The following is a 24,775-nucleotide window of genomic DNA, read 5'->3' as shown; positions in this document are numbered from 1 at the left end:
CGTAAGGGAGAGAGGGAAAGAAGAAGGGGAAGGAGCATTTGCAATGAGCTAGAGACTAGTCTCCTTTCCAAATAAGGAAAGGAACGTGAGCTGGTACTGATAAGCCTGGTCCTGTGGCATGTCCAGGCATCTAACAAAGGCAGAAAAGAGAAAAAGGAAAAAGGGGCGGGGGAGGTACTATGAATTAAGGAAGAAAGGATTGATCAGGCTATCTGAAGAGAAACCTCATCATATCCCACATCTACTAAAACTACAAAAATTAGCCGGGTGTGGTGGAGGGCACCTGTAATCCCAGCTACTCGGGAGGCTGAGGCAGGAAAATCACTTGAACCTGGGAGGCGGAGGTTGCAGTGAACCAAGATCGCACCACTGCACTCCAGTCTGGCGACAGAATGAGACTTTGTCCGCCATGCAAAAAAAAAAAAAAAAAGTTTGGAAAATGTGCAGCCTGGCCATGTGGCAGAGAAAGAAAAAGCTTTTTCAGGAGAGGAATTCAAGCAGAGTGTGGAGGAACCACTTCTTAGAGTTATTTGCATGTTTGAAAATGAGCCGAGAGGTGATGACCAAGCCAATGGAATGATGACCTTCATGACAGCCCCTCCCATCACAGGCCCTGAGGCCTAGGGGAACGAAATGGTTTTGTGGGCCAGGCCCAGGGCCCCACTTCCCTATACAGCCTCAGGGCAGTGCTCCCCACATGGCATCCCAGCAGCTCCAGCTCTAGCCTCAGCTCACAGGGGCCCAGGTACAGCTCAGGCTGCCGCTTTGGAGGTTGCAAGCTGTAAACCTTGACAGGTTTCACACGGCATTAAGCCTGTGGGTGTGCAGAATGCAAGAGTGAAGGCTTGGCAGCCTCTGTCTAGATTTCAGAGGATGTATGAGAAAGCCCAAGTTCCCAGGCAGATGCCTGCTGCAGGGGGCAGAGCCCCCACAGAGATCCTTTACTAGGGCAGTGCCAAGGAGCAATGTCCACAAATCCCCAAAATCCCATCTTTGACTAATTGAGAGAGTTGGAGCCCCCACACAGAGTCCCCGCTGGGGCACTGCCTAGTGGAGTTGCGAGAAGGGGCCACTGCCCTCCAGAATTCAGAACGGCAAAGTCATCAGCAGCTTGCACCCTGCGGTTTCACAAGCACTCAACAACCTGTGAGAGCAGCGTTGGGGATGGAACCTGCAAAGCCCTGAGGGCGGAGCTGCCTCAGGCCTTGGGAGCCCACCCCTGGCACCAGTGTGACCTGGATGTGGAGCATGGAGTCAAAGGAGATTGTTTTGGAGCTTTCAGATTTAACACCTGCCCTGCTGGGTTTGGAACTTCCATGGGACCTGTAGTCCCTTTCATTTGGCTGATTTCTTCCTTTTGGAATGACGGTACTTACCCAGTGCCTATATTCCTATTGTGTCTTGGAAGTAAATTACTTGTATTTTGTTTTACAGTCTCATCGGTGGAAGGGACATGCCTTGTCTCAGGGGAGACTTTGGACTTTTGAGTTAATGCTGGAATCAGTTAAGACTTTGGGGGATTCTTGGGAAGGCATGATAGTATTTTGCAATGTAAGAAGGACGTGAGATTTGGGAGGGGCCCCGGGTGGAATGATATAGTTTGGATATTTGTCCTCGCCCAAATCTCATGTTGAATTGTAATCTCCAGTGTTGGAGGTGGGGCCTGGTGGGAGGTGTTTGGGTCATGGGAGCTTGGGCCATCCCTTGGTGATAAGTGAGCTGTCTCTCTGAGTTCACACGAGATCTGCTCATTTACAAGTGTGTGGCACCTCCCCCATCCCCCCACTTGCTCCTGCCTTTGCCATGTGATGTCCCTCCTCCTGCTTTGCCTTTGACCATGATTGGAAGCCTCCTGGGGCCTCTCCAGAAGCAGATGCCGCTGTGCTTCCTGTACAGCCTGCTGAACCATGAACCAATAAGCCTTTCTCTATAAATGACCCCGTCTCAGGTATTTCTTTATAGCAGTGCAAGAATGACCTAATACAAAAAGACAATCAACAGGCCGGGAGTGATGGCTCATTCCTGTAATCCCAGCACTTTGGGAGGCTGAGGCAGGCAGATCACTTAAGGTCAGGAGTTCGAGACCAGCCTGGTCAACATGGTGAAACCCCATCTCTACTAAAAATACAAAAATTAGTCGGGCATGGTGGCATGCACCTGTAATCCCAGCTACTCAGGAGGCTGAGGCAGGAGAATCACTTGAACCCAGGATGGGGAGGTTGCAGTGAGCCAAGATCACACCACTGCACTCTAGCCTGGGCAGCAGAGCCAGACTCCATCTCAGAACAAACAAGTAAAAGGATGGGGAAAATATATCACAGAAACACTAATCAAAAGAAAGATGGAGTAGTTGTGTTAATATCAGGCAATGTATATTCAAAACAAATATCAACAGGGATAATGAGAGACATTACTCAATAATAAAAGAAAGCAAAACAATCCAAATTGTGTATTCACCTAACAATAGAATTTCAAAACACAGGAAGCAAAAACTAATAGAAATGAAAGGTAAAACAATTTCTTACAGTTAGAGACTTTCACCCTCCTCTTTCAGTATTTTGTTGTTGTTTTTAGTCAGGGTCTTGCTCTGTCACCCAAGCTGGAGTGCAGTGGCACAAACATGGCTCACTGAAGCTTCAACCTCCTGGGCTCAAGTGATCCTTCTGCCTCAGCCTCCCGAGCAGCTGGGACTATAGGTACATGCCACCACACCTAGCTAATTTTTTTTTCTTTATTTTTTTTGAGACAGAGTCTCGCTCTGTCGCCCAGGCTGGAATGCAGTGGCATGATCTCGGCTTACTGCAAGCTCCACCTCCCGGGTTCACTCCATTCTCCTGCCTCAGCCTCCTGAGTAGCTGGGACTACAGGCGCCTGCCACCTCGCCCGGCTAATTTTTGGTATTTTTAGTAGAGACACGGTTTCACCGTGTTAGCCAGGATGATCTCAATCTCCTGACCTCGTGATCCGCCCACCTCGGCCTCCCAAAGTGCTGGGATTACACGCGTGGGCCACCACACCCGGCCACTAATTTTTTTATTTTTGTAGAGATGGGCTCTTGTCATGTTGCCCAGGCTGGTCTTGAACTTCTGGGTTCAAGTGAACCTCCTGCTTTGGCCTCCCAAAATGCTGCAATTACAGGCATAGTCTACTGTGCCTGGCCCCTCTTTCAGTAATTGAGAGAATAAATAGAAAATCATGAAGGATATAGGACACCTGAACACTGTTAACTGGTTTGACTCAGCTGACATTTATAGAACATTCCACCCAGCAAGAGCAGAATACACATTCTATTCAAGTGCATATTGGACACTTACCAAGACATATCATGTTCTGGACCATGAAATAAACCTTAACTAATTTAAAGGAATTGAACTCATACAAAGCATGTTCTCTGACCATAATATCAATCCAAAAGCCAGTAACAAAGAGCTATCTGGAAAATCCACAAATATTAAATTAACCTGTGAGTTAAACAGAAAATCACAAGGGAATTTAGAGGCTGTTTCTAACTGAAAGAAAATGAAAACTAAACATATTAACATTTATGGATTCTTGCTAAAACAGTGTTTAGAGGAAAACTTAGAATATTAAATGCTTATGTTAAGGTAGAAGAAAAGTCTGAAATCAGTTAGCTGAACTTTCACCTTAATTAATTCAAAAAAGAAGAGCAGATCCAAAGCAAGCAGGAGAAAAGAAACAATAGTGAGTAGACATCAGCAGAAATGAAAACAGAACATCAGAGAAAAATCAGTGAAAGCAAAAACTGGTTATTTGAAAATATCAATAAATTTGAAAAGCTTCAAGCTAGAGTGATCAGGGAAAAAAAGAGAAGATACAAATTACAACATTAGCAACGAAAGTGGGACCACCACCCCAGACCCTATAGACATGAAAAAGATATTAAGGAAATATTACAGCTGGGCACGGTGGCTCACACCTGTGATCCTAGCACTTTGGGAGGTCGAGGCGGGTGGATCACAAGGTCAGGAGTTTGAGACCAGCCTGGCCAAAATAGTGAAATGCCATCTCTTCTAAAAATACAAAAAAAATAGCCGGGCATGGTGGCAGACACCTGTAATCCCACTTACTTGGGAGGCTGAGGCAGAAGAATCACTTGAACACAGGAGGTGGAGATTGCAGTGAGCCACGATCACGCCATTGTACTCCAGCCCAGGTGACAGAGCGAGACTCCATCTCAAAAAAAAAAAAAAAGAAAGAAAGAAAAAAGGAAATATGAAATAAATATGAAATATTACAAACAGTTTTATGCTCATAAATTTGACAATTTAGATTTAATGGGAAAATTCCTTGAAAGACTCAAACTGCCAAAGTTCACTCAAGAATAAATAGGTAAACCAAATTGTCATATGTCTATTAAATGCTACCAAACATTTAAGGAAGACTTAATACCAATTCTACACAAACTCTTAAAGAAAATAGAAGAGGAGAGAACACTTTGCAATTCCTTTTATGAGTTCAACATTACCTTGACCCTAAAACCACATAAGGCCATTACAAGAAAAGCAAACAGACCAATATCCCTTATGAACATAGATGCAAAATCCTCAACTCATTATTAGCAAATAATCTAGCAATATATAAAAATGAGTCTTTATCCTGAAGTAATCTATTTATTCTGGGACAAACAAAATGAGGTTTATCCTGGAAATGCAAGGTTGGTTCAACCTTCAAACATCAGTATCATTCATCGTATCAACAGACTACAAAAAAAAAGAATCTTATGATATCTCAATAGATGCAGGAAAAGAATTTGACAAAATTCAACATCCGTTTGTGATAAAAACTCTTAGCAAACTATGAATAAAAAACAACTTCCTTAACTTTTCAGAAGGCATCACAAAAACCCTACAGATAACATCACACTTAATGATAAAAGATTGGATGCTTTCCCCATAAGGAAGGAAACAAGGCAAGGGCGTCTGCTGTCACCACATCTATTCAGCATCACACTGGAGGCCCCATTCAGTGTAATAAGCAAGAAAATAATAAAATGAACACATATTGGGAAGGAATAAATACACAACTGTCTCTATTTGTGGACAGCATGACTACATAGAAAATCTCAAAGGAGTCTACTAGAACAAATTAGAACATCACAGAATACTAGGTCAATGTACAAAATGAAATGTGTATTTCTATTTGCTAGCAATGAACAATTGGAAACTGAAATTAACATTTTATTTATTTTTATTGACTTACATTTTTAGAGACAGAGTCTTCCTCTGTTGCCCAGGCTGAGTGCAGTGGCATGATCACAGCTCACTGCAGCCTCAAACTCCTGGGTACACGTGATCCTTTGGCCTCAGCCTCCTAAGTACAGGTATGTGCCACAATGGCCAGCTAATTTCTTTTTTTAGAAACAGGGTCTCACTATGCTGCCCAGGCTGGTCTTGAACTCCTGGGCTCAAGTGATCTTCCTGCCTTGGCCTGCCAAAGTGCTAGGATTATGGATGTGAACCACTGCACCCAGCCTATTTTATTTTTATTTTTTTAGAGATAGGGTCTTGCTCTGTTGCCCAGGCCGGAGTGCAGTCATGCAACCATAGCTCATGGTAACCTCAAACTCCTGGGCTCAAGTGATCCTCCTGCCCCGGCCTCCTGAGTAAGTGAGACTACAGGCATGCACCACCATGCTCGGTGCATGCCTTTTTTTTTTTTTTTTCTTTAAGGTGAGGTCTCCCTGTGTTTCCTAGGCTAATCTGGAACTCCTGGGCTCAAGTGACCCTCCCACTTTGGCCTCCTAAAGTGCTAGGATTACAGGCATGAGCCACCGTGTGTGGCCTGAAATTAACATTTTAAACATGGGGAAACAGACTTCTACTTCCAAGTAGGATGGAGTGCAGCAGATCAATGCTCCCACTAAGAACTAGAAAGGCCAGGCAAAAATATAAAAATCATCTCTTTAATGGCATCAGAAAGCTGCAGAAGCAACAAAGACTAACGGGGTTAAGCCTCAAAAGAGGAGGGTTCCTTAGGATAAGCAGACCATCTGCAGCCCGCAGTTCCCAAGTGCTTGTTCGTGCTGGGATTAATGACACACGGGAGATTCGAAGGGCAGCTAATCTTGGCAAGAATGAAGACTCGAAAGCTGATCTCTTCTTCAAGACTGTGGCAGGACTGGAAGCTGCGTGAAAACGCTGGTTGAAGAGCTAATTTGAAACTTCCGGAAGGCAGAGCAGAATTGTTTACCTCGCTCAGGGCTAAGGAAGGGGAGGGCTCTAGTTGTCCACAGCAAACTGTCTGTTAATTTCCTGGAGGATTAGTTCCTAGAAACAAGCAACACAGAGATAGGCTCACCGAAAGGGCAGCTCGTCCGCAGCTCAGCTCAGTCCCTGATTGGAGCGAGGAGGTCACCCTCCTTACCGAGGAAATGGGGGACCCTCTCCGCCGGCTGGAACACAGCGTCATCCAGAGCAGGCTCTGCCCATCTTTTCCTTAGCTGGGTAGTAGAAGTGGCCTCTGCCTACTGAACTGTGCTGCTGTAGGGCACACACAGCCACGGAACATCTGTGAACAAATGGGCATGGGTGTGTTTCAATAAGCTGCGTTCACAAAAGCAGGCGGCTGCCCCCCGCTGCAGTTTGCTGACCCCGGATCTGGAGCCTCCAGGCTTCAGCTATGACATCCAGCATTCAGAAACCACAGGGCCAAAAATCAAGAGGAAAAATAGCCCGTGGAAACGGATGCACACAAAGCCAGAGAGTGGAAGTCGCAGCAGAGAACCCCTGAACTCTCTGCGTTTTTGTTTAGATGGAGGAAACAAGGGAGAAAGTAGATTAAAAGATGGAGATTTTTCAACTGAGAACTGGAATCCATATAACACAAAACTTTTTTTTTTTTTTGAGACGGAGTTTCACTCTTGTTGCCCAGGCTGGAGTGCAATGGCACAATCTTGGCTCACCGCAACCTCCGCTTCCCAGGTTCAATCGATTCTCCTGCCTCAGCCTCCCTAGTAGCTGGGATTACAGGCATGCACCACCACGCCTGGCTAATTTTGTATTTTTAGTAGAGACAGGGTTTTTCCATGTTGGTCAGGCTGGTCTCGAATCCCCGCCCTCAGGTGATCCGCCCGCCTCAGCCTCCCAAAGTGCTGGGATTACAGGTGTGAGGTACCGCTCCCGGCTTATAACACAAAACATTTAAGAATCTCTGCAAACCCCAAGTTTTCCTGCCATGGCAGGTCTGAGCACAAGGCAGCCGGGAGAGGTTTAATCCTGGGTGAGTCAGGCCGAGTTCCAATTATCACACTGAGAATCACCCAGGAAATGAAGCTGCTGTGACCAAAGTGACCAAAGGCTGTTTAACACCTGAAGGTCTTGGGAGGCCCTGGACCTCATGGAGAGAGAACCATAGAGCGTGGGGAGGTGGGGGCAGAGGCACCCTGGGGCTGAGCCTGTTCTGAGCAGGTCACGCGGGTCTCCTTTTTTATCCTTCTCCTGTGTGCCTGCCTGGGGGGCTGACTGTCAGCTAGTGTGTGGGGGCAAAGGGCAGACAGGTCCACACAGGTGTTCAGTCTCTTGCACAGCCCTGGGGAAGGGGGGATCTTAGATTCTCACCCCACTCCGGGGAGGCAGGAGCTCCGTATCACATGGTCACTTCTGCCCAGCGGGGCCGGTGGCTGGAGCTCAGTGAGGGGACTTGGGTGCAGGCTGCTGTGGAGGAACTGAGGACCCAGGTCTTTATCCTTGGGGCAATGGATGTCAGCACAGGGCTGCCGCAGGGGACTTCAGTCAGATCTGTGCTTGGAAAACCTCACTGAGTATGGAGACGGGTTTGGACAGGCCAAGGGCTTCTGGGGATCAGGTAAGGGGCCCTTTCCCAGGTCCGGGGTGGAGGGGTCCGGGGCCTGGAGGTGGGTAGACAGATTCAGGAGCTCAGAGTTGACAAGACATGGGGGCTAGGCTGGGGGTCGGGGGAGGAGAGTGAAGGAAGAGGAAACAGAAAGGGTGACACCAAGGTTCCCAGCTGTATGTGTGGGGATATGGAGGGACCATGGCCCGAGGCTGCGACCTGGCAGGGGGTCTGCCTGGCGACTGTCAGGCGGTTGGAGCCACAGATCTGGAGGTTAGCGAAGAAGTCTGGACAATACATATTAGCGGCTGGGCACGGTGGCTCACGCCTGAAATCCTAGCACTTTGGGAGGCCGAGGCAGAAGGATCGCTTGGGCCCAGGAATTCAAGACCAGTCTGGGCAACATAGCAAGACCCTATCTCTAGAAAATAACTTTTAAAAAAATTAGTTGGGCATGGTGGTGCACGCCTGTAGTCTCAGCTACTCAGAAGGCTTAGGCGAGAGGATTGCTTGAGCCCCGGAGGTTGAGGCTGCAGTGAGACCAGATCACGCTTGGGTGACAGAACAAGCAAGACCCTGTCTCCAAAAAAAAAAAGAGAGAAATACGCATATGAGAGCCATCTGAGTCTACAGGGGAGAGTGTTAAGCTCCACCCTACCTGTGCCAGGGCCCACGGCTCCCGTTGAGAAATGGCCTTAGGAGGCCTGGGGCTTACTGAGAGGGGCAAGCTCGTCTAGGAGATCCAAAGTTTAAGGACATCACCTGAAAGCAGTGTGTGCTCGCGGGCACTCAGGCGCCCGTCTGCGGTGCAGTCACAGACAGGATAGCCTGGGCTCCACAGTGGTTGGTTAAAGGGGCTGAAGGAGGCCCCAGGAGGTCAGCTCAGGGGGTTCCAGCTCGCCCCTGCTGGTGGGGGTGGTCTTTGTTGAGGTTTGGTGGAGATGCTCCTGGAGGTGCACCTTTGCTGCGCAGCTGGGGCTGGGCCTCACGTTGGGAGCAGCCGGCAGCATCGAGAGCTGCATTTGGGGGGCGGGGAGGCAGTGACAGCAGCCACACCCAGGGGCAGAGCCAGCTGCACCCCAGCCAGCACAGGGCCTGTAGTTGGACTAAAGGCTGGTCCTTGGGCCAGGCTGGCTCCGGTGTTTCCCTTCAGCTCTCAGGTTCTCTCCAGCCTTTCCGGAAACCTTCTCATCTCCCAGTTTCCTGCCAAGAAACCCCATTACTACTGAAGTCTCAGACTCTCAACTGCCAGGCCTGGTGGGTGAAGCTGCCTCCAGCCGGGAAGAGGCCTTGGAGGCGCCGGGAGGGCCCAGCTTCCCCGTGCCCGGCTGCGTGGCCTTGGGAAAGCCCCTCAGTGCTCCGGGCCTCCGTGTCTCTTTCCACACCATGAGGCTCCTGGCATTTCTCCTGTGACCTGTGGGGTGTCACTGGGGCAGGAGTGGGCCGGCTCCCTGGCTCCCGGCCACCACCCCTCAGCATGGTCTGCTTGGCAGCCAGGGACAGTCTGGGCTTCCACCCAAAGCGTCTGCGGGGAGCAGGTGGGGACGTCCATCCACTGTGCTGTGTCCAACCGCGTCTGTCGTGTTTCTCCACGGAGAGCACCGGGCAGTCGAGGGGGTGCAGGGACTGCGGGGCCTCCCTACAGACACAGTCTGGGTGCCTGGCAGCTCAGGGACCTCCTTTCACACCCTCCACCACCTGCAGATGCCCCCCACATGTGTCCTCACTGCTTCTGAAACTCCCCTTGGGCCAAAAGGTGCCCCTGAGTTGGGTCCAGGGAGGCCCCATGTAGCTGAAGGAGCTGAGATTTGGGCCAAAAACCTGCAAGGGGAAGGCAGGTGTAGGGTGTGGACTCCACGGCATCCTCCAGGCTCACTTCCCCGATGGAAACTGAATGGGAGAACTGACATTCCAGGGAGAATTCCGGCTCCTTTGAAAAAGGCGGCACACAGAAGACGCTCAACACCATCGCCACCAGGAAATGCAAGTCAAAACCACCAGGAGGCTGGGCGCAGTGGCTCACGGCTGTATTCCCAGCACTTTGGGAGGCCGAGGTGGGTGGATCACCTGAGGTCAGGAGTTCAAGACCAGCCTAGCCAACGTGGTGAAACTCCGTCTCTACTAAAAATACAAAAATTAGCCGGGCATGGTGGTGGGCACCTATAATCCCAGCTACTCTGGAGGCTGAGGCATAAGAATCGCTTGAACCAAGGAGGCAGAGGTTGCAGTGAGCCAAGATCGCAGCACTGCACTCCAGCCTGGGCGACAGAGCGAGACTCTGTCTGAAAAACAAACAAACAAAACCACCAGGAGATCTGCCTCACACCTTCAGGATGGCTAGAATTAAAAAAACAAAAACAAAAAACAGAAAACCAGTGTGGTGAGGCTGTGAGGAACTGTACCCTGGCTGGCAGGGAGGTAAAATGCTGCAGCCACTGTGGAAACCAGTTTGGCAGTTCCCCAAAAAGCTAAACATGGAATTTCCATAAGAACCAGCAACTCCACACCTAGGTACAGACCCAAGCAAGTATCCATCCACTGCCAAATTGAGAAACCAAATGTCAGACATCCCTCCCATGGGGAGCTATCCAGCCATCAACAGGCGGGAAGTTCTGACACAGGCCACAGCGTGGATGAACCCAAGGACATCATGCTCAGTGGAAGAAGCCACATACTGTGTGGTTCCAGTCCCACGAAATGTCCAATGGGCCAGTGCCCAAGGACAGATGCAGGGGAGGGACCACCAGGGCAGGGGAGCGGCCACCAGGGCAGGGAAGGGACCACCAGGGCGGGGGAGGGACCACCAGGGCAGGGGAGTGGCCACCAGGGAGGGGGAGGGGCCACCAGGGAAGGGGCCACCAGGGCAGGGGAGGGACCACCAGGGCGGGGGAGTGGCCACCAGGGCGGGGGAGAGGCCACCAGGGTGGGGGAGGGGCCACCAGGGCAGGGGAGAGCCAGTGATTGCCAGTGGCTGGGGTTTCCTTTTGGGGTGATGAAAATGTTTTGGGGGCCGGGCACGGTGGCTCATGTCTGTAATCCCAGAACTTTGGGAAGCTGAGGTGGGTGGATCACCTGAGGTCAGGAGTTCGAGACCAGCCTAGCCAACGTCATGAAACCCTGTCTCTGCTAAAAATACAAAAATTAGTGGGCGTGACGGCAGGCACCTGTAATCCCAGCTACTCGGGAGGCTGAGGCAGGAGAATCGCTTGAACCCAGGAGGTGGAGGTTGCAGGGAGCCAAGATCGCGCCACTGCACTCCAGCCTGGGTGACAGAGCAAGACTCCATCTCAAAAAATGTTTTGGAACAAGGTGGAGTTGCCACTGTACATCATGAATATGCTGAATGCCACCACATTGGACTGAACAGAACACTTTAAAATGGGTAATTTTATGTTATGTGAATTTTACCTCAATTTAAGAAAAAGATGTCATAGGGCCGTTTGAAACGCACATCAGAAGGAGCGAATTTCCTGCAGAGCTGAGCCTCCCAGGGCGGCCACACCTTCCCCACACGTTCCCTCGGCAGGTTCCAGGCGGAACACACCGCTCGTCTGCAGGCGCTTGGTGGTGGAGCTGTTTCACACGCAGGAGCTTCTCTTCCCAACGCCAGCCCAGGAGGAGGGTGTCATTCCTCCCTTCCAAAGATCAGCGACAGGACAGGAGAAGCTTCTGTTACTTTGCCGGGATCAGAGAGAGTCCAGGATTCCAGCCTAGTCCTATCAACCCTGTATCTTGGTGCTCCACCTGCCAACCACCCAGATGCAGGGGCCAGCACAGGACGGCCACTGTCCGAGTCTGTGACCTCTCCCTTGTCCCTGATGTCACACCCCACTTGCTGTGGCCTCTCTATGCTGGTCTCCACGATGCTCAGCCGTCTTCGTCCGGGACACTGCACCCCTTTTCGCCGGGACACTGCACCCCTTCCGCCGCCCAGCCCACCAGCTACCACTCCCAGGCTGTCCACCAGGTGGCAGTGAAGGTCACCGATGTCAAGTTCGTGGCTCACCCTCCCAGCCCTGCACCCACCCTGGCTGCAGCAGAGTGGTGGGGGCCCAAGGAGCCCTCCAACCTCGTCAGGCCAGGGGGCTGGGATGCCAGGGACCACTTCTCCTGCACAGCAAAGCTTATTATAAAATCCAAATGCGGCTGGGCGTGGTGGCTCACGCCTGTAATCCCAGCACTTTGGGAGGCCGAGTTGGGCAGATCGCCTGGGGTCAGGAGTTCAAGACCAGCCTGGCCAACATAGTGAAACACCGCCTCTACTAAAAATACAAAAATTAGCTGTGTGTGGTGGCGGGCGCCTGTAATCCCAGCTACTTGGGAGGTCGAGGCAGGGGAATCGCTTGAACCTGGGAGGCAAAGGTTGCAGTGAGCCAAGATCATGCCACTGCATTCTAGCCTGGGTGACAGAGCAAGACTCTGTCTCAAAATAAATAAATAAATAAAAATATATAAAACCCAAATGCAGCCAACACAGTGGCTCATGCCTGTAATCCCAGCATGATGGGAGGCCAAGGAAGGCAGATCACTTAAGTCCAGGAGTTTGAGACCAGCCTGGGCAACATAGCGAGACCCCATCTCTACAAAAACACAAAAACTAGCCAGGCGTGGTGGCGCGCATCTGTAGTCCCAACTACTCAGGAGACTGAGGTGGGAAGATCCCTTGAACCCAAGAGTTCAAGGCTACAGTGATCCAAGATCTTACCACTGTCCTCTAGCCTGAGCGACAGAGAGCCTGTCTCAAAACAAACAACTCTGGCCGGGTGCAGTGGCTCATGCCTGTAATCCCAGCACTTTGGGAGGCCGAGGCGGGCGGATCACGAGGTCAGGAGATCGAGACCATCCTGGCTAACATGGTGAAACCCCGTCTCTACTAAAAATACAAAAAAATTAGCCAGGCGTGGTGGCAGGCGCCTGTAGTCCCAGCTACTCAGGACGCTGAGGCAGGAGAATCGCTCGAACCCGGGAGACGGAGTTTGCAGTGAGCCAAGATCGTGCCACTGCACTCCAGCCTGGGCGACAGAGCAAGACCCCATCTCAAAACAAAACAAAACAAAAAACAACAAAAAAACTCCAAATGCACCTGAGTCCCAAGTCCAGTCTCCCAGGCTTGACGCAACAAGGGCAGGGCCCCTTCCAGCCAAGCTAACCCAGCCTCTCCTCCAGCACCTCCAGCCTTTCAGAGACCCTGCCCTGCCCAAAACCACTTGGAAATCACCAACCCAACTTTCCTTGGAATGCACCGGGGCACTCCAATGATGCCGTGTCCTAGCTGGAGTGCCTCAGCTTTTGCAATCCTGTGCAGAATCAAGGTTTTCCCTTGAGCCAAAGAATGAAGAATTACGGCTGAATCCAACACCACTGGCTCCAGGGCCTCTGAAAGCCGAGTCCTGAGGCCACACAAAGGACTCTGTTGGCTCCTGCAGCCGCAGAGAAAATCTCAAAATCTGAGTGAGAATTAGCGGCAGATTCCAGGGATCAGCAGCCAGCTCTTCACACCAGCCTCGTCTCTGGGCATTGGAGCCACGCCGGCAAAGGTCACGTGCAGCCAGTTGGACTAGGGGTAAAATGCCACCCGAATCTGTTTAGAGTAATTGTTTTTCCCCAGTGGATGGAATATTCTTTTCATCTGGGCAGCTAGGAAACAGCTAAAGTTTTCCATGAACCTCTACAAAGATTTCTGTGTCTTCCAACTTTGTGAGAAGAAAAAGAACTTGCTGGGGGAAATGATATTCTCGAGCTTAACACTCAAATCATGTTTTCTCGAAATCATGTTACTTTCTGGCCAAGTATGCCGGCGAAGCCACTGAGACACGCTCCGCACATCTTTAGAACATAAAGGCCCTGGCAGTAGCTTGTGGCGCTCTTTGGAAAACTGCTTGGCTCTCACTAGAAGCACAGCCACGCCTCCTCTGGGCCCCGGTAGCTCTGGCGTTAAGTCGGCTGGAGACTGGCTTGGCCAGGGCCGCCATCTCCAGCCAGCCCTGGGGCAACTGCCCCCGGCTGCGTCCCACCCTGCCCACCTCCTAGCCCCTAGCCAGAGGCAGCTGTGTGGCTCCGTGGCTGGGCTGGGGCGCTGCGGCTCTGCGGACGATAAGCCGGGGAGCTCCTTCCTTAGCACTACTGGCTCCAGGAGCACCTATTTAGGTAAACTCCATTCCTGCAGGTGTCCTCCCCGCTACACATCCAGCCTGGCCCCTCAGCCAGTTTTGCCTTCACCCCGTGCAGTTCATCAAGACATCCCCCTTTCATCAAAACTCTTCTAGCACATTCTGAGGTGAGCCATAGAGGGACATGCGGGTAGTTACGTCTCATCAAAGAGAAAGGGACCTCATATTTCTGGAGCACCTACCACGCACACGGGCTGACTGTGGGCTCCCATGGCCGGTGGGACAAAGGGCCCCAACTGCTGTGTGGTCTGATGCTATGCAAATGAACATCTGTGCGAGTGGCCACGCTTCCCCATCGGAGCAGCCCTGTCGGGTCAGCGCAGCCAGAAAGCTGCGCTGCACTTCCCCTGTTAGGGTCTAAGGTGGAAGACCCCTTCCAGATGTCCTTGGTTTCTAGATGGACAAGAAGAAATAGCGTGTGGCTCTCAGGTTAGGAGAAGGAAGCAGAGTGCCAGGAAGAGCCGGGAAGGAGGAGGCACCAGGGCACCTGAGGCTGTCCCTGTTCCACCTCCAGGGGTACACGTCTGGACCACTCATGACAGGCCCCACTGCATCACGACCCCAGACAGGAGACGGCAGGGCAGCCTCAGACTCCCCTGCCTAAGTTCAACTCCGAGCACCGGGGCAGGCGTGCTTCCTGCATGTCACTGGGGAGGCCATGCTCTCTCTCGTTTATCTGGACTCACGACGTCCACCCGGCTCATCTGTATTCCGTCTGGGTGGATGTGACACTGGGCTGCTCCAGTGGGAAAACACTGACCAGTCATCGGAATGTTTACAGAGACAGTGTCAGGCAGCAGGCCGGGGAAACTCTGTCCTCGAAGTCCCCCACCCTCTAGGCACCTAAGTGGGGTTTTATAGGATCTGCTGCAAGAAAATAAAGTGAGATTTTAGGGCTGAAGACAACATTTCAAAATCTGGCTTTAAATAAACATGGAATAAAAGAGAGAGAGAGAGCGCGAGCGAGAGTGAGAGCGCGGAGCCTCCAGCAGCTGAAATTAGAAGCAGCCAGCCCCGGGCAGGGAAGCCATCTGCGCGGCGCCCAGCAGCATGGAGACGTCTGGGTCCTCCCTGACGGCATGCGAAGCGGCACCCGCAGGTACAGCTCTCCTGTCTCCTGTCTGCAGGGACCTGCGGGAACACACTGAGGTCTTGTTTTCCAGGTGTCCTCCAATTTCAGATTCTGAAGAAGATTCCCTCCGCTCCCATCCAGAAATACCTTTCAGATCACTTTCAAGGCAGTTTAAGTCATTTAAGAAGCAGAGTGATAAGAAAACAAAGACAACGTTTCAGGCGGTAAATGAAGACTAATTATACTGAGCGTTAAGCAAAGTTCGTCTTTCTTCGTCTTTGCTCAGGGAGGTTGAGCCGAGTACGGCCCCCAGTGCCAGGAGGGGCCAGTGCTCAGTGTCCTCACACAGGTCCATCTTCCTGCTCACCCAGTCACTGGCCACTCTCACCCCATGCTGGGTTCAGAAGATGGCGAGTGGGCCTGGGACTGGGGTGGGCTCCCACTCCTGCCCGGGGTGGTGCTGTGTTGTGGGCACCCGTGTCCCTCCTCCCCCTCCACCCTGCCCAGCTCCAGACGTGTGGCTGAAGCGGCCAGCTCGGCCAGTTTGTCCCGGCGCCACATGTGTCCTTCCTCCGGCCCCAGACCCCAGCCTCACCTGGGCCAGTGCAGGAGAGCCCAGCTACGCTGGGTGCGCTTCAGGCTGTCACCTGCCCGAGTTATTTAAATCCACATTGTCAGCTAATGTATTCTAATAAGCAAGTGGGTGACCGGGCTGGCAGGCTCCGGATGACGCTGACATATAGCAAGGGGGGAGGAGCACAGAGCGAAACTCTGAGACTCACTTGCGCCCCGGTGCTCACCCCCGCACTGCCTCCCACAGGCCCCTGGAGTCATGCCACGCGATGTGAGCTGGATTATATAAGGGGGCTTGTTGCTGGGGAACCTCTCCCCGCCCACCCCCGCCAGGGCAGGCTCTGGAGGGAGGCCACATGTCGTCTGTCCCCACCACCCTCAGAAGGAAGCCCCTCCGGCCTTTCTGGCCTGGTCTGTAGGGAAGCTCTGTAGGCCGCCTTACTTTGAGGGCTGAGGCTGGACCACGGCAACACAGGGTCAGGAAGGGCCCAAGAGGCCATGCCCACACTCCTCTGTCCATGTGGAGCTCAGAGCAGGCAGGGTCTCCCTGCCTTAGAGACAGTGGCCTCATCCTGTCCTCCAGAACTTCCTCCCCATCACGGGCCATGTACTCTCTGCGAGAGGAGAGAGGGGACATCAGATGCCCGGACGGGCAGCAATGCATCTCCCTGGCTATGGCCCGAAGTCTGGCCAACACTATGGCTGCAGGACAGCCATGAGCCACGCTGGGTTGTGGGCAGCAAACCCAAGGCACCATCTGCCAAGGAGGCCAGGTGAGAACCATGTCTGGAGTGGCAGAAGGGCTGAGCCGTCAGCAGGACCCTTGCGCCTCACAGCCCCAGCTCCACTGCGGGCAGTCCAGCCGCAGCCACAGACGGGGGAGGGGGCGAGGTGGGGGGCGGGCCCACGTGCCTGTCCTCGGGATAAGGGGCCACTCCACAGGGTGCTGGCCCCCTGGGGCTCTCTGTGATCAACAGCACCAGACCACAGGGGCAACAGCTCCATCCACTGACCCCAAGGTGGACAGAGTGGGGACCTGGGGGCCAGGACGAGATTCCAGGGTGAGGCACAGGTGACGCCTTCGGACTCCTGCAGGTAAAACTGGAGGCCTGTGCAAGATCACTGCCCATTCCCATGACAACCTTAACTCTAGCACATTTTTCATTCATGCAATTGTTACAAGGATACCGCCACCCCCCCACCCCCCCACCCCCCCAGCCCAGTTTTCCCTTTGGTGACATCTTGCATCAGTACATGTGTTTATGATGATCGATGAATCAATGCTGCTACATTATTATTAACTAAAGCCCATACTTTATTCGTATTTCCTCAGTTTCCCTCCAATGTCTTCTTTCTCTCCCAGGACCCCACCCAGGATCCCACGTGACATTTAGGGATCAGCTGTCTCCAGGTTCCTCTAGGCTGTGACAGCTTCTCAGACTTTGCTTGGTTGTTTTTTGGTTTTTGGTTTTTTTTATTTTGAGACTGAGTCTCATTCTGTCACCCAGGCCAGAATGCAGTGGCGTGATCTCAGCTCACTGCAACCCCCGCCTCCTGGGTTCAAGCAATTCTCCTGCCTCAGCCTCCCGAGTAGCTGGGACTACAGGCGCCTGCCACCACGCCCGGCTAATTTTTGTATTTTTAGAGATGGGATTTCACCATGTTGGCTAGGCTGGTCTCAAACTCCTGACCTTGCGATCTGCCCGCCTCAGCCTCCCAAAGTGCTGGGATTAAGGTGTGAGCCACCACGCCCGGCCCACTTTCCTTGGTTTTGATGACTTGGGAAGTTTTGAGGAGGGCTGGTCGGTTTTTCTGTAGAGTGTCCCCCTGTTGGGATTTGCCTAATGTTTCTTTTCTTTTCTTTTCGAGACAGGGTCTTGCTTTGTCGCCAAGGCTGGAGTGCAGTGGTGTGATCACAGCTCACTGCAGCCTTGACCTCCTGGGCTCCAGTGATCCTCCCACCTCAGCCTCGAGTAGCTAGGACCACAGGCATGTGCCATCATGCCTGGCTAATTAAAAAAAAATTTTTTTTTGTAGAGATGGGGTCTCACTATGTTGCCCAGACTGCTCTCGAACAATCTTCCCACCTCCGCCTCCCAAAGTGCCGCGATTACAGGTGTAAGCCACTGCGCCCGGTCTGCCAGTGTTTTTCTAATACTAAGACAAGGGTTATGGGTCTGGGAGGAAGAGCCCAGTGGTGAAGCACCCTCCTGTCACATCTGCCCATGTGACCTCTCGGTGATGGTGCCAGCCTTGACCTCTGGGCTGAGACAGTGGGTCGGGCTCTCCACTGTGGAGACGCCTTGCCTACCTCCCACGCTGTGCTCTCTGGAAGGAAGTCACCATGTGCAGCCCACACAGAAGGGGCACGAGCTGGGGCCCCCTCCCTGCGCCCCTTACTTTTATTTATTTTGAGACGAAGTTTCGCTTGTCGCCCAGGCTGGAGTGCAATGGCACAATCTCGGCTCACTGCAACCTCTACTTCCTGGGTTCAAGCGATCCTCCTACCTCAGCCTCCTGAGTAGCTGGGATTACAGGTGCCCGCCACCATGCCTGGCTAATTTTTTGTATTTTCAGCAGAGATGCGGTTTCACCATGTTGGCCAGGCTGGTTTTGAACTCCTGACCCCAGTTGATCCGCCCGCCTCAGCCTCCCAAAGTGTTGTGATTACAGGCGTGAGCCACTGTGCCCGGCCGGGCCCCTCCCTTTTAAATGTCAGCCTCTGGAGTGACCATCTGTGTTGGCTGGGAGCTCTTCAGAATGTCCCATCCAGTTGCTGATGATAACGATCACCTCTCAGGTGCGCTGGTCCCATTCTCTGAACTGTTTATGTCACTTTATGCCTGGACTCCTCCCAACAATGTTCTGCCCTCCACTTAGGGGGTACTCAGAGAGGCTGTGACACCTGCCCCCAGCAACCAGCCAGTCATCTAGCACAGTGGCCCCCGGGCCCGCCTATGCCAAATGATGCCCCCTCGGCGCTGCCCACCCCCTAAATGCACACCATGCCTGCCGATGTCAGCACTCGCCCTGTCCCACTTGCCCTGGCGGGAAACAGCCTGTAGTGGAAACATCGCTCTGCCTTTTATGCTGGACAAAGCCAAAGTGTGCTGGAGTTGGCTGAGCCAGGCTTCCCGCGGCAAGGAGCGGGACTCCTGACCCCACGGCCCTGGCTCCCACCCTCGATGTGCTCCTGCCTTTGCCTTCTTGCTGATAACGCTGCCATTGGTGAAGAACATGGGAGCCCATCCAGGAAGCAAAGAAACGGTGCTCCAGACACCATGCGGATAGCTTCACCCGCTGACCCCGGCCAGGCCCAGCTGCTCCCACAGCACCTGGCATGGAGGGGGAAGTGAGCAACGGCAGGCGGGGAGAGAAGAGGCTCACCCTCCTGGCTCTGCCCCAGACACCCGTCCGATAGCACTCCAGTGCCTTCCGGTCTCTCCCGCTCTGGAACTTTCTGGTTACTGATTACAAGTGCTTTAATCCAGGAATGAAAAGAAGGAAGAGGAGTTCTGATTGGGTGGACCCTTCTCTTGGAGAGAAGGCAAAGCTGCCAGGCAGAGGGTGGGAGGGGGAGGAAGAGGAGAGAGGAAGCTCCCTTGACAGGCATAAAACGTCCCTGTGATTGCCGACAAGTGGCTACTCTCAGGCCACATTCAGCTGAGGCTGGGTGAGGCTGGTCGGGAAGAGGGAGACGGAGGTGGAAGCGGGTTCAAGTTTTGCCGGGTGGTCACCTCAGAAAGGGCTCCTTCTGTTTAGCAAAACTCCCCAATCCTTCGCCTGGCTTGCCAGGAGAACAGCTTGCTTGAAAAGCAAAGGCTGTCATCCTGTAATTAAATCTGAGACCCCCCCCATGTGACGTTGAGATGAAGCCACTTACATAACGCGACTAAAAATAAGCTGATGAAGGCTGCACACTTACACTCTCTGCCTCCAGCCCTCCTCTCCCCAGCGGCCCATCGTGCTGGCTGACCCAGGGTCCGCGTCACCGGCTGTGGCGTCAGGTTCCTGTCTGAAGTCACTCTTGCCTCCGGCCCCGCTCGGCGCCCTGTGTGCATGAGGGCCCATCGCTGGTGCCTGGGCTGCAGACCCCTGGCTCAGAGCTGGGGTGCTGAGGATCCCCCAGCCCGCCCAGGCGAGGGCTGACGCTCATGAGAGGAGACCTGCTGGGTACCGGCTCCATCTGCCTCCTTCTCAGTGACTCTTGACGAGCTGCTCATTTACACGAACCTGCTCCCACCCCCACCCCACAGTCTGGATTGCGAAACCTACCGCACCCCACCCCCAGTGCAGGAAGAAGGTGACCCTGGTCTGGGGTGGGGACAGAGAGTCTGGGAGGGGGTGGTGGCTGGCAGTCTCGGTGGCTGGCGACGCCTCTTCTGCTCTTCCTTCCTGGGAGGAGGCGGGCAAGGCGAAGCCTCTCCGCTCAGTCGATAGTTTCCTTCAGGACGTCTCGTAGAGGTGTGGGTGAGATCCCAGGTCTGGGCCGCAATTTCTAGCCACGCTGCCCAACCTTCAGGCAAGCAGTCAGGTTCCACAGCTGCCCCACCACACTCTCAGAGTCGAGGGGAACAAGAAGAGGGAGTGGTCTGTGAACGCGTCGGGACAAGAGTGCCCTCCTAACTCCACCTGGAGCTGGCGTCAGGGCGATCTCTGGATGCCCAGCCCATAAGCCTGGCCTGTCTCTTCCTGGGACCCTTGGTACTCAGCACCCCCAGCCCCCCAGCCCCCTATACCCTTTAGAAAGGCTTCCCCATCAGTGTGAAAGACCTCACCGGACGCTGGTGAAGGCGAGCACGGAGTGCCTGGGGAACATCCTTGGTGGAGAACTTCCTGGAGGCCACTGGTGCAGGGCAGATGCCAGGCGGGCACCGAGTTTCTTGCCCTTGTTCTGCATTCCTAGGTATGAGGACCTCACCACGTCCTGCTCTGCGCCTGTCATCGGCCGCGGTGTGTCTCCTCAGGTGCCGAGCTGGTCACTTCCATGTACGGCATGGATAACCCTCTTCTCAGGGAAGGTCTCCAGCCCGCGTTCAGCTGCCTGCCCAGCCGCCAGGCGGACGGAGCAGGCTCAGGCACCGAGACTGCTGAGCCACTGGCCACCTGGAAAGCAGGCTGGGTTCTGAGTCGGTCACCGAATATGTGTCCCCTTGGACGGGAGTAGCGCGATGATGTGCAGGCCAGCCCAGGAAGTAACATCGGGAACTTCTAGAAGGTGGAGCGGGACCCAGGACCGTGGGAGCTTTTCCGGAGAAGCCTACCTCTCCTGTATTGCAGCTGATGGGAGCAGCAGGGCCTGGAGAAGAACTGTCCCCAGGCTGACTCCCCTCTTGGAGTGAGGAGGCCTCCCGTGTTTGCCTGCCAGCCTCCATCTGTCATCTTGCTTCCAGCCATTCAACTTTCCTCCAGGCGAGCAGGGCTGCTCTACCCCCACCTGCTCCGTGTTGGCCCCAGACCCAACTCAGGCCAGTGGACGTCTGTCCTAGGGCTGCGTGTGAGATCGGTGGGTGCAGGGAGCACAGCAGGAAGCTGGCCTAGAAGAAGGGGGTCAGGGTCAGTGGAGATGCTCCTACCTTCAGGTAAATGCCCTCATTTGTTAGGGCCAGTTTGAGCGAGCTTTCTGTCATTTACCACCAAAAGAATCCTAGAAAATAAATACATAGGGATCTACCCCCAAACACTGGAGACAATAAAGAAAAAGGAAGCAGGCAGGGCCAGTAGCTGGAAGGAAATTCAGCCGGAGGAGAGGAGGCGCGGGGCTGTGGTGGGAGGGAGGCAATGCTTCCTGAATCTTACTTCCCTGGTCTTTCCATCGGCATGAGCCCGTGCCAGTCTGGGGGTCTGCCGGCCAGCCAGCACAACTGCGTTTTCCCCAGGGGCCTGACTCGTTGAAGGAATGAATGAATGAATGATTTTGCAGGGATGGGAGGCTGAGAGACTGAGAGGTTTCATTAAACGGAAACGCTCAGATCTGGTGTTTCACAACGTAAAACAAATAATTCCTCTATGTTAGCCTAATTTATGTAAATATTTCTCCACGGGAATTGTACTGGGAGACCTGTGTGCCAACTCGGCCAGCTTCCCCGGCAGAATCTCCCCTTGGGAGGACCCTTAAGCAGGACCCTTCCTAAAAATTGGGGGCAGCTCTGACTCCTCCATCCCTCCTACAAGGTTCCCCCACCCCCTAGGGTTTTCCACCGCATGAGAGTCCTCCGGGCCCCTCGTTTCCTACTGCCCTCGACCCTTCCTTCCCGAGACCTCTCTCTCTCAGTAAACTGCCTCCAACGAGAATCTTCTGACGGCAGGAGGGTCCTCCCCGTCCCTAAGGGTCGCCCTGTCCCCAGGCCTTCCAGCAGGACACTCCCCTGTCCCCTCTCCAGATCCTCCTTCCCAGGGCCCTCCTCCAAGATCCTCTTCCCCAACCCTCCTCTCCCAGGGTCCTCCCCTCTCCAGAATCCCGGCCCCAAACCCCCAAGCGCTGTCTGCCTGTCTAGGGTCCTCCCCAAAGTTCACCTTCTGCAGGATCCTCCCTCCCAGTCCTCTCCTCACGATGCTCCCCCGAAATCCTCCTTCTCCAAGTCGTCCCCCACTCCAGTGCCGAGCTCTCTCCAGGGTCCTCCTGCAGCACCCCCTCCCCCAGGGTTCTCCTCTCTGCCCCGAGGGGCCGGCCGGGGGGTCGCCGCCCGCCCGGCGGGCTTACCTGCGAAGCGGCGGGGTCGGGGCCTCTCCCACCTGTAAGCCTGGCCCGCGGCGTCCTGCGTCCGAGCCGCTCCCCGCCCCGCAGCGCCAGGCCGCGACCCGGCGGGCCGCCCGCCCCGAAGTGCCACTTCGCGAAGTGCCGCCTCCACGCGCGCTGCCGCCGGCGCCCCCCGCTCTCCTCCCCGCACCTTCTGCTCCTTCTTCCTGCGCCACCCCGCCCCCGCCTCCCCGCCCCCAGCCCGGCTGTTGCCCGGGCCCCCTCAGGCTGCTCCCAGGGCCCCAGCCCGCGCCGCGCCTCCCCTCTCCTCCCCCAGGATCGACGCCACCGCAGACCAATCGCTGCCTGGAGTCGGCCACTAGGCCCCACCTCCGATCCCGCCCCCCTCCCCCTTCTCCGGAACCCACCAATGGAAAGGGCGGTGCGGGGGCGGGGCCTGGCGGTTGCCTAGCAGCGGCAGCGCCGGGCGGGGGCGGGTGGTCGGGGGCGGTGATGCGGGCGCAACGGGGGCGGGACGCAGGGGCGGGGACTGCCGAGGGGCGGGGCCTGAGGCGGCTATAAAGGTGGCCGCCGCCGGACGCCGGGCTCTGTGGTTCGGGTCCGCTTTCGTCTCCGTGTTGTGTCCGTTACCGCCGCCGCTGCCGCCGCCGCTTGCGCCCTCCGCTCCGGTCTGTGGTGCAGCCGGGACCCAGGACCATGTCGCTGTCTCGCTCAGAGGAGATGCACCGGCTCACGGAAAATGTCTATAAGGTGAGCGCCCCCCGGCGCCGAGCTGAGCCCGCTCCGTGTGCGCCCGGGTCCCGCGCCGCCCGCGCGCCCGAGCCCGACCAGGGCGGCCCCGGGGCCGCGCGCCGGGCCAGGAGGCTGGGACTTCGGGGGTCTTCCCGGCGCGGCCACCCGGGACCCGGGCTGCTGGGGTGGTGAGCCCGGCGCCGGCCGCTCACAGGTGGCCACCCCCGCCCGGGCCCCCCCATCCCATGCGCGCCGCGGCCCGGTCGGTCCCTAGCCCCAGGCCCGGGAAGCACTCCCCGCTCCGACGGCCCTGCTCGGCCCCCGCGCGCTCGCCTTGGCGTCGGCGGGAACGGAGCCGCGCGCCGGGCCCCGGAAGCCCTCGGACCTGTCGGGGTCGTAGCACACCCGGGCAGGGCGGGGGCGGCGGCCGGGACGGCACGGGGGCTGTCTGAAGGCCGCGGTCGGCGCGGTGGCACCGTGGGGCTCCTCCAGGCGCGGTTGCGCGAGCCTCGGGCACTTCATTCTCAACAGGCTTTCCCTTCCCACAACTCCTGCCCGGCGCCGATGCTGGGGCCTAAGGTGGGAGGTCGGAGCGCGGGCAGGCTGGATGGGTGGACGGATAATCTATCATCTTATGTAACCGCGGAGAGAGAAGACTAATTGTGTAGGAGGCTGACGTGCCTGCCTTTGCTTCAGATGTGTTAAGAGTGGCATCCACGTTCTCGTCTGTGAAATGACAGGTTCACATCCAAGGGCCGCAGAGCACCGCTGGAAGCCTCCCCTGCCGCCCCCTCCCCAGTCGTTTTTGTGGCTGGGATACTGACAAACAGGCCCTTGGTTTTCTCTTTCTTCAGCATCCGTTCTCGGTCCAGACCCCCACGCCTGAGCCCGGCAGCTGCCGGGGAGCATTTTCTCAGAGGAGAAACCCCTACCCTGGGTGTCCCTGGGTCCTGGGCGATCTCTTACAGATGTACTTTGTTTCAAAACTGTCTGCAGGTTCAGTGACAGGCTGGGCGATGAGTGGAGTGGGTATTTACCCGGCAGTCGCTGGTTCATGTCTCCTAACCGGCTTGCGCCCTGCCCGGCAGAGTAACTGTTTCTGATTGTGGTAGGCGGCCAAGGCGTGCCTGGCCAGGGGCCTGGGAAGCCCTCTTAGCTCTGAGGCTTGGGAGAGCCAGATGGAGGCTTCTGGGGTGGCCCCTCTGGTTCCAGCTGGAGTGCAGAGGGCAGATTGCACTTGAATACAGCTTTCAATAAAGCTTGTGAAGTTGGGGCCGCGTCAGTCTGGAAGGTTTCTGAAGGCGGGTGCGGTCGACTAGATGAGTCCTAAAGCCACGTCGGAGCCACTGGGAAACAGGATTCAGGGTGACCTGAGGAGTCGGCTTGGGAAACGCACAGGCCCTGGGGTTGTTAGGTTTGGTTTCACAGAGTCTGTGGCCTACGGTTCTGGCCTTGTTGCTCTGTGGAAGCACATGCTGTCAAGGGAGGGAGGTTTATTAAATTATTAGTCATTAGCTCCATTACGACTTGTTCGTGATTGCAGAGGGTGGAAGAGAAGTACCAGCGGAACCTTTTTCCTATTTTCTCTGCTTCTGCGCTGAAACCAGAAAGCAGGAACTTTCGTGGTGAGAGTTGGCAGGGGGTGGGTACATGGAGTGGTTTTGCTCTGGGGGACCGACCCCGTGATCGTCCTTAATAAAACTCTCCTGACTGGGC

At 54.9% G+C, this 24,775-nt stretch overlaps 1 protein-coding gene and 1 long non-coding RNA gene across 4 annotated transcripts in view; one reads left to right on the top strand and one right to left on the bottom strand.

Moving 5' to 3' along the window:
* Positions 1-5,848: 5,848 nt before the first annotated feature.
* LOC129533966 (uncharacterized) lies at positions 5,849-12,575 on the bottom strand. Its single transcript, XR_008680390.2, has 3 exons — positions 11,221-12,575; positions 6,385-6,528; positions 5,849-6,287 (listed from the first exon to the last, which is right to left on the bottom strand). It is a non-coding gene; the product is annotated as an uncharacterized lncRNA (long non-coding RNA).
* A 10,256-nt stretch (positions 12,576-22,831) lies between these two features.
* Positions 22,832-24,775, top strand: part of BAIAP2 (BAR/IMD domain containing adaptor protein 2) — an 81,937-nt gene continuing 79,993 nt past the window's right edge. For 2 of the 3 annotated variants that reach the window (XM_031010787.3, XM_031010786.3), the window contains exon 1: positions 22,881-23,077. In XM_031010787.3, the coding sequence (XP_030866647.1) occupies positions 23,024-23,077 (54 nt within the window). In that variant the 5' untranslated portion in view covers positions 22,881-23,023. Of the gene's footprint in view, positions 23,078-24,775 lie in introns of all 3 variants that reach the window. The other variant, XM_031010785.3, reaches the window with a different exon arrangement.

This window comes from Gorilla gorilla, chromosome 4, assembly GCF_029281585.2.
Source record: "Gorilla gorilla gorilla isolate KB3781 chromosome 4, NHGRI_mGorGor1-v2.1_pri, whole genome shotgun sequence".
Classification (NCBI taxonomy): domain Eukaryota; kingdom Metazoa; phylum Chordata; class Mammalia; order Primates; family Hominidae; genus Gorilla; species Gorilla gorilla.
This window is presented reverse-complemented; position numbering and strand designations above follow the sequence as displayed.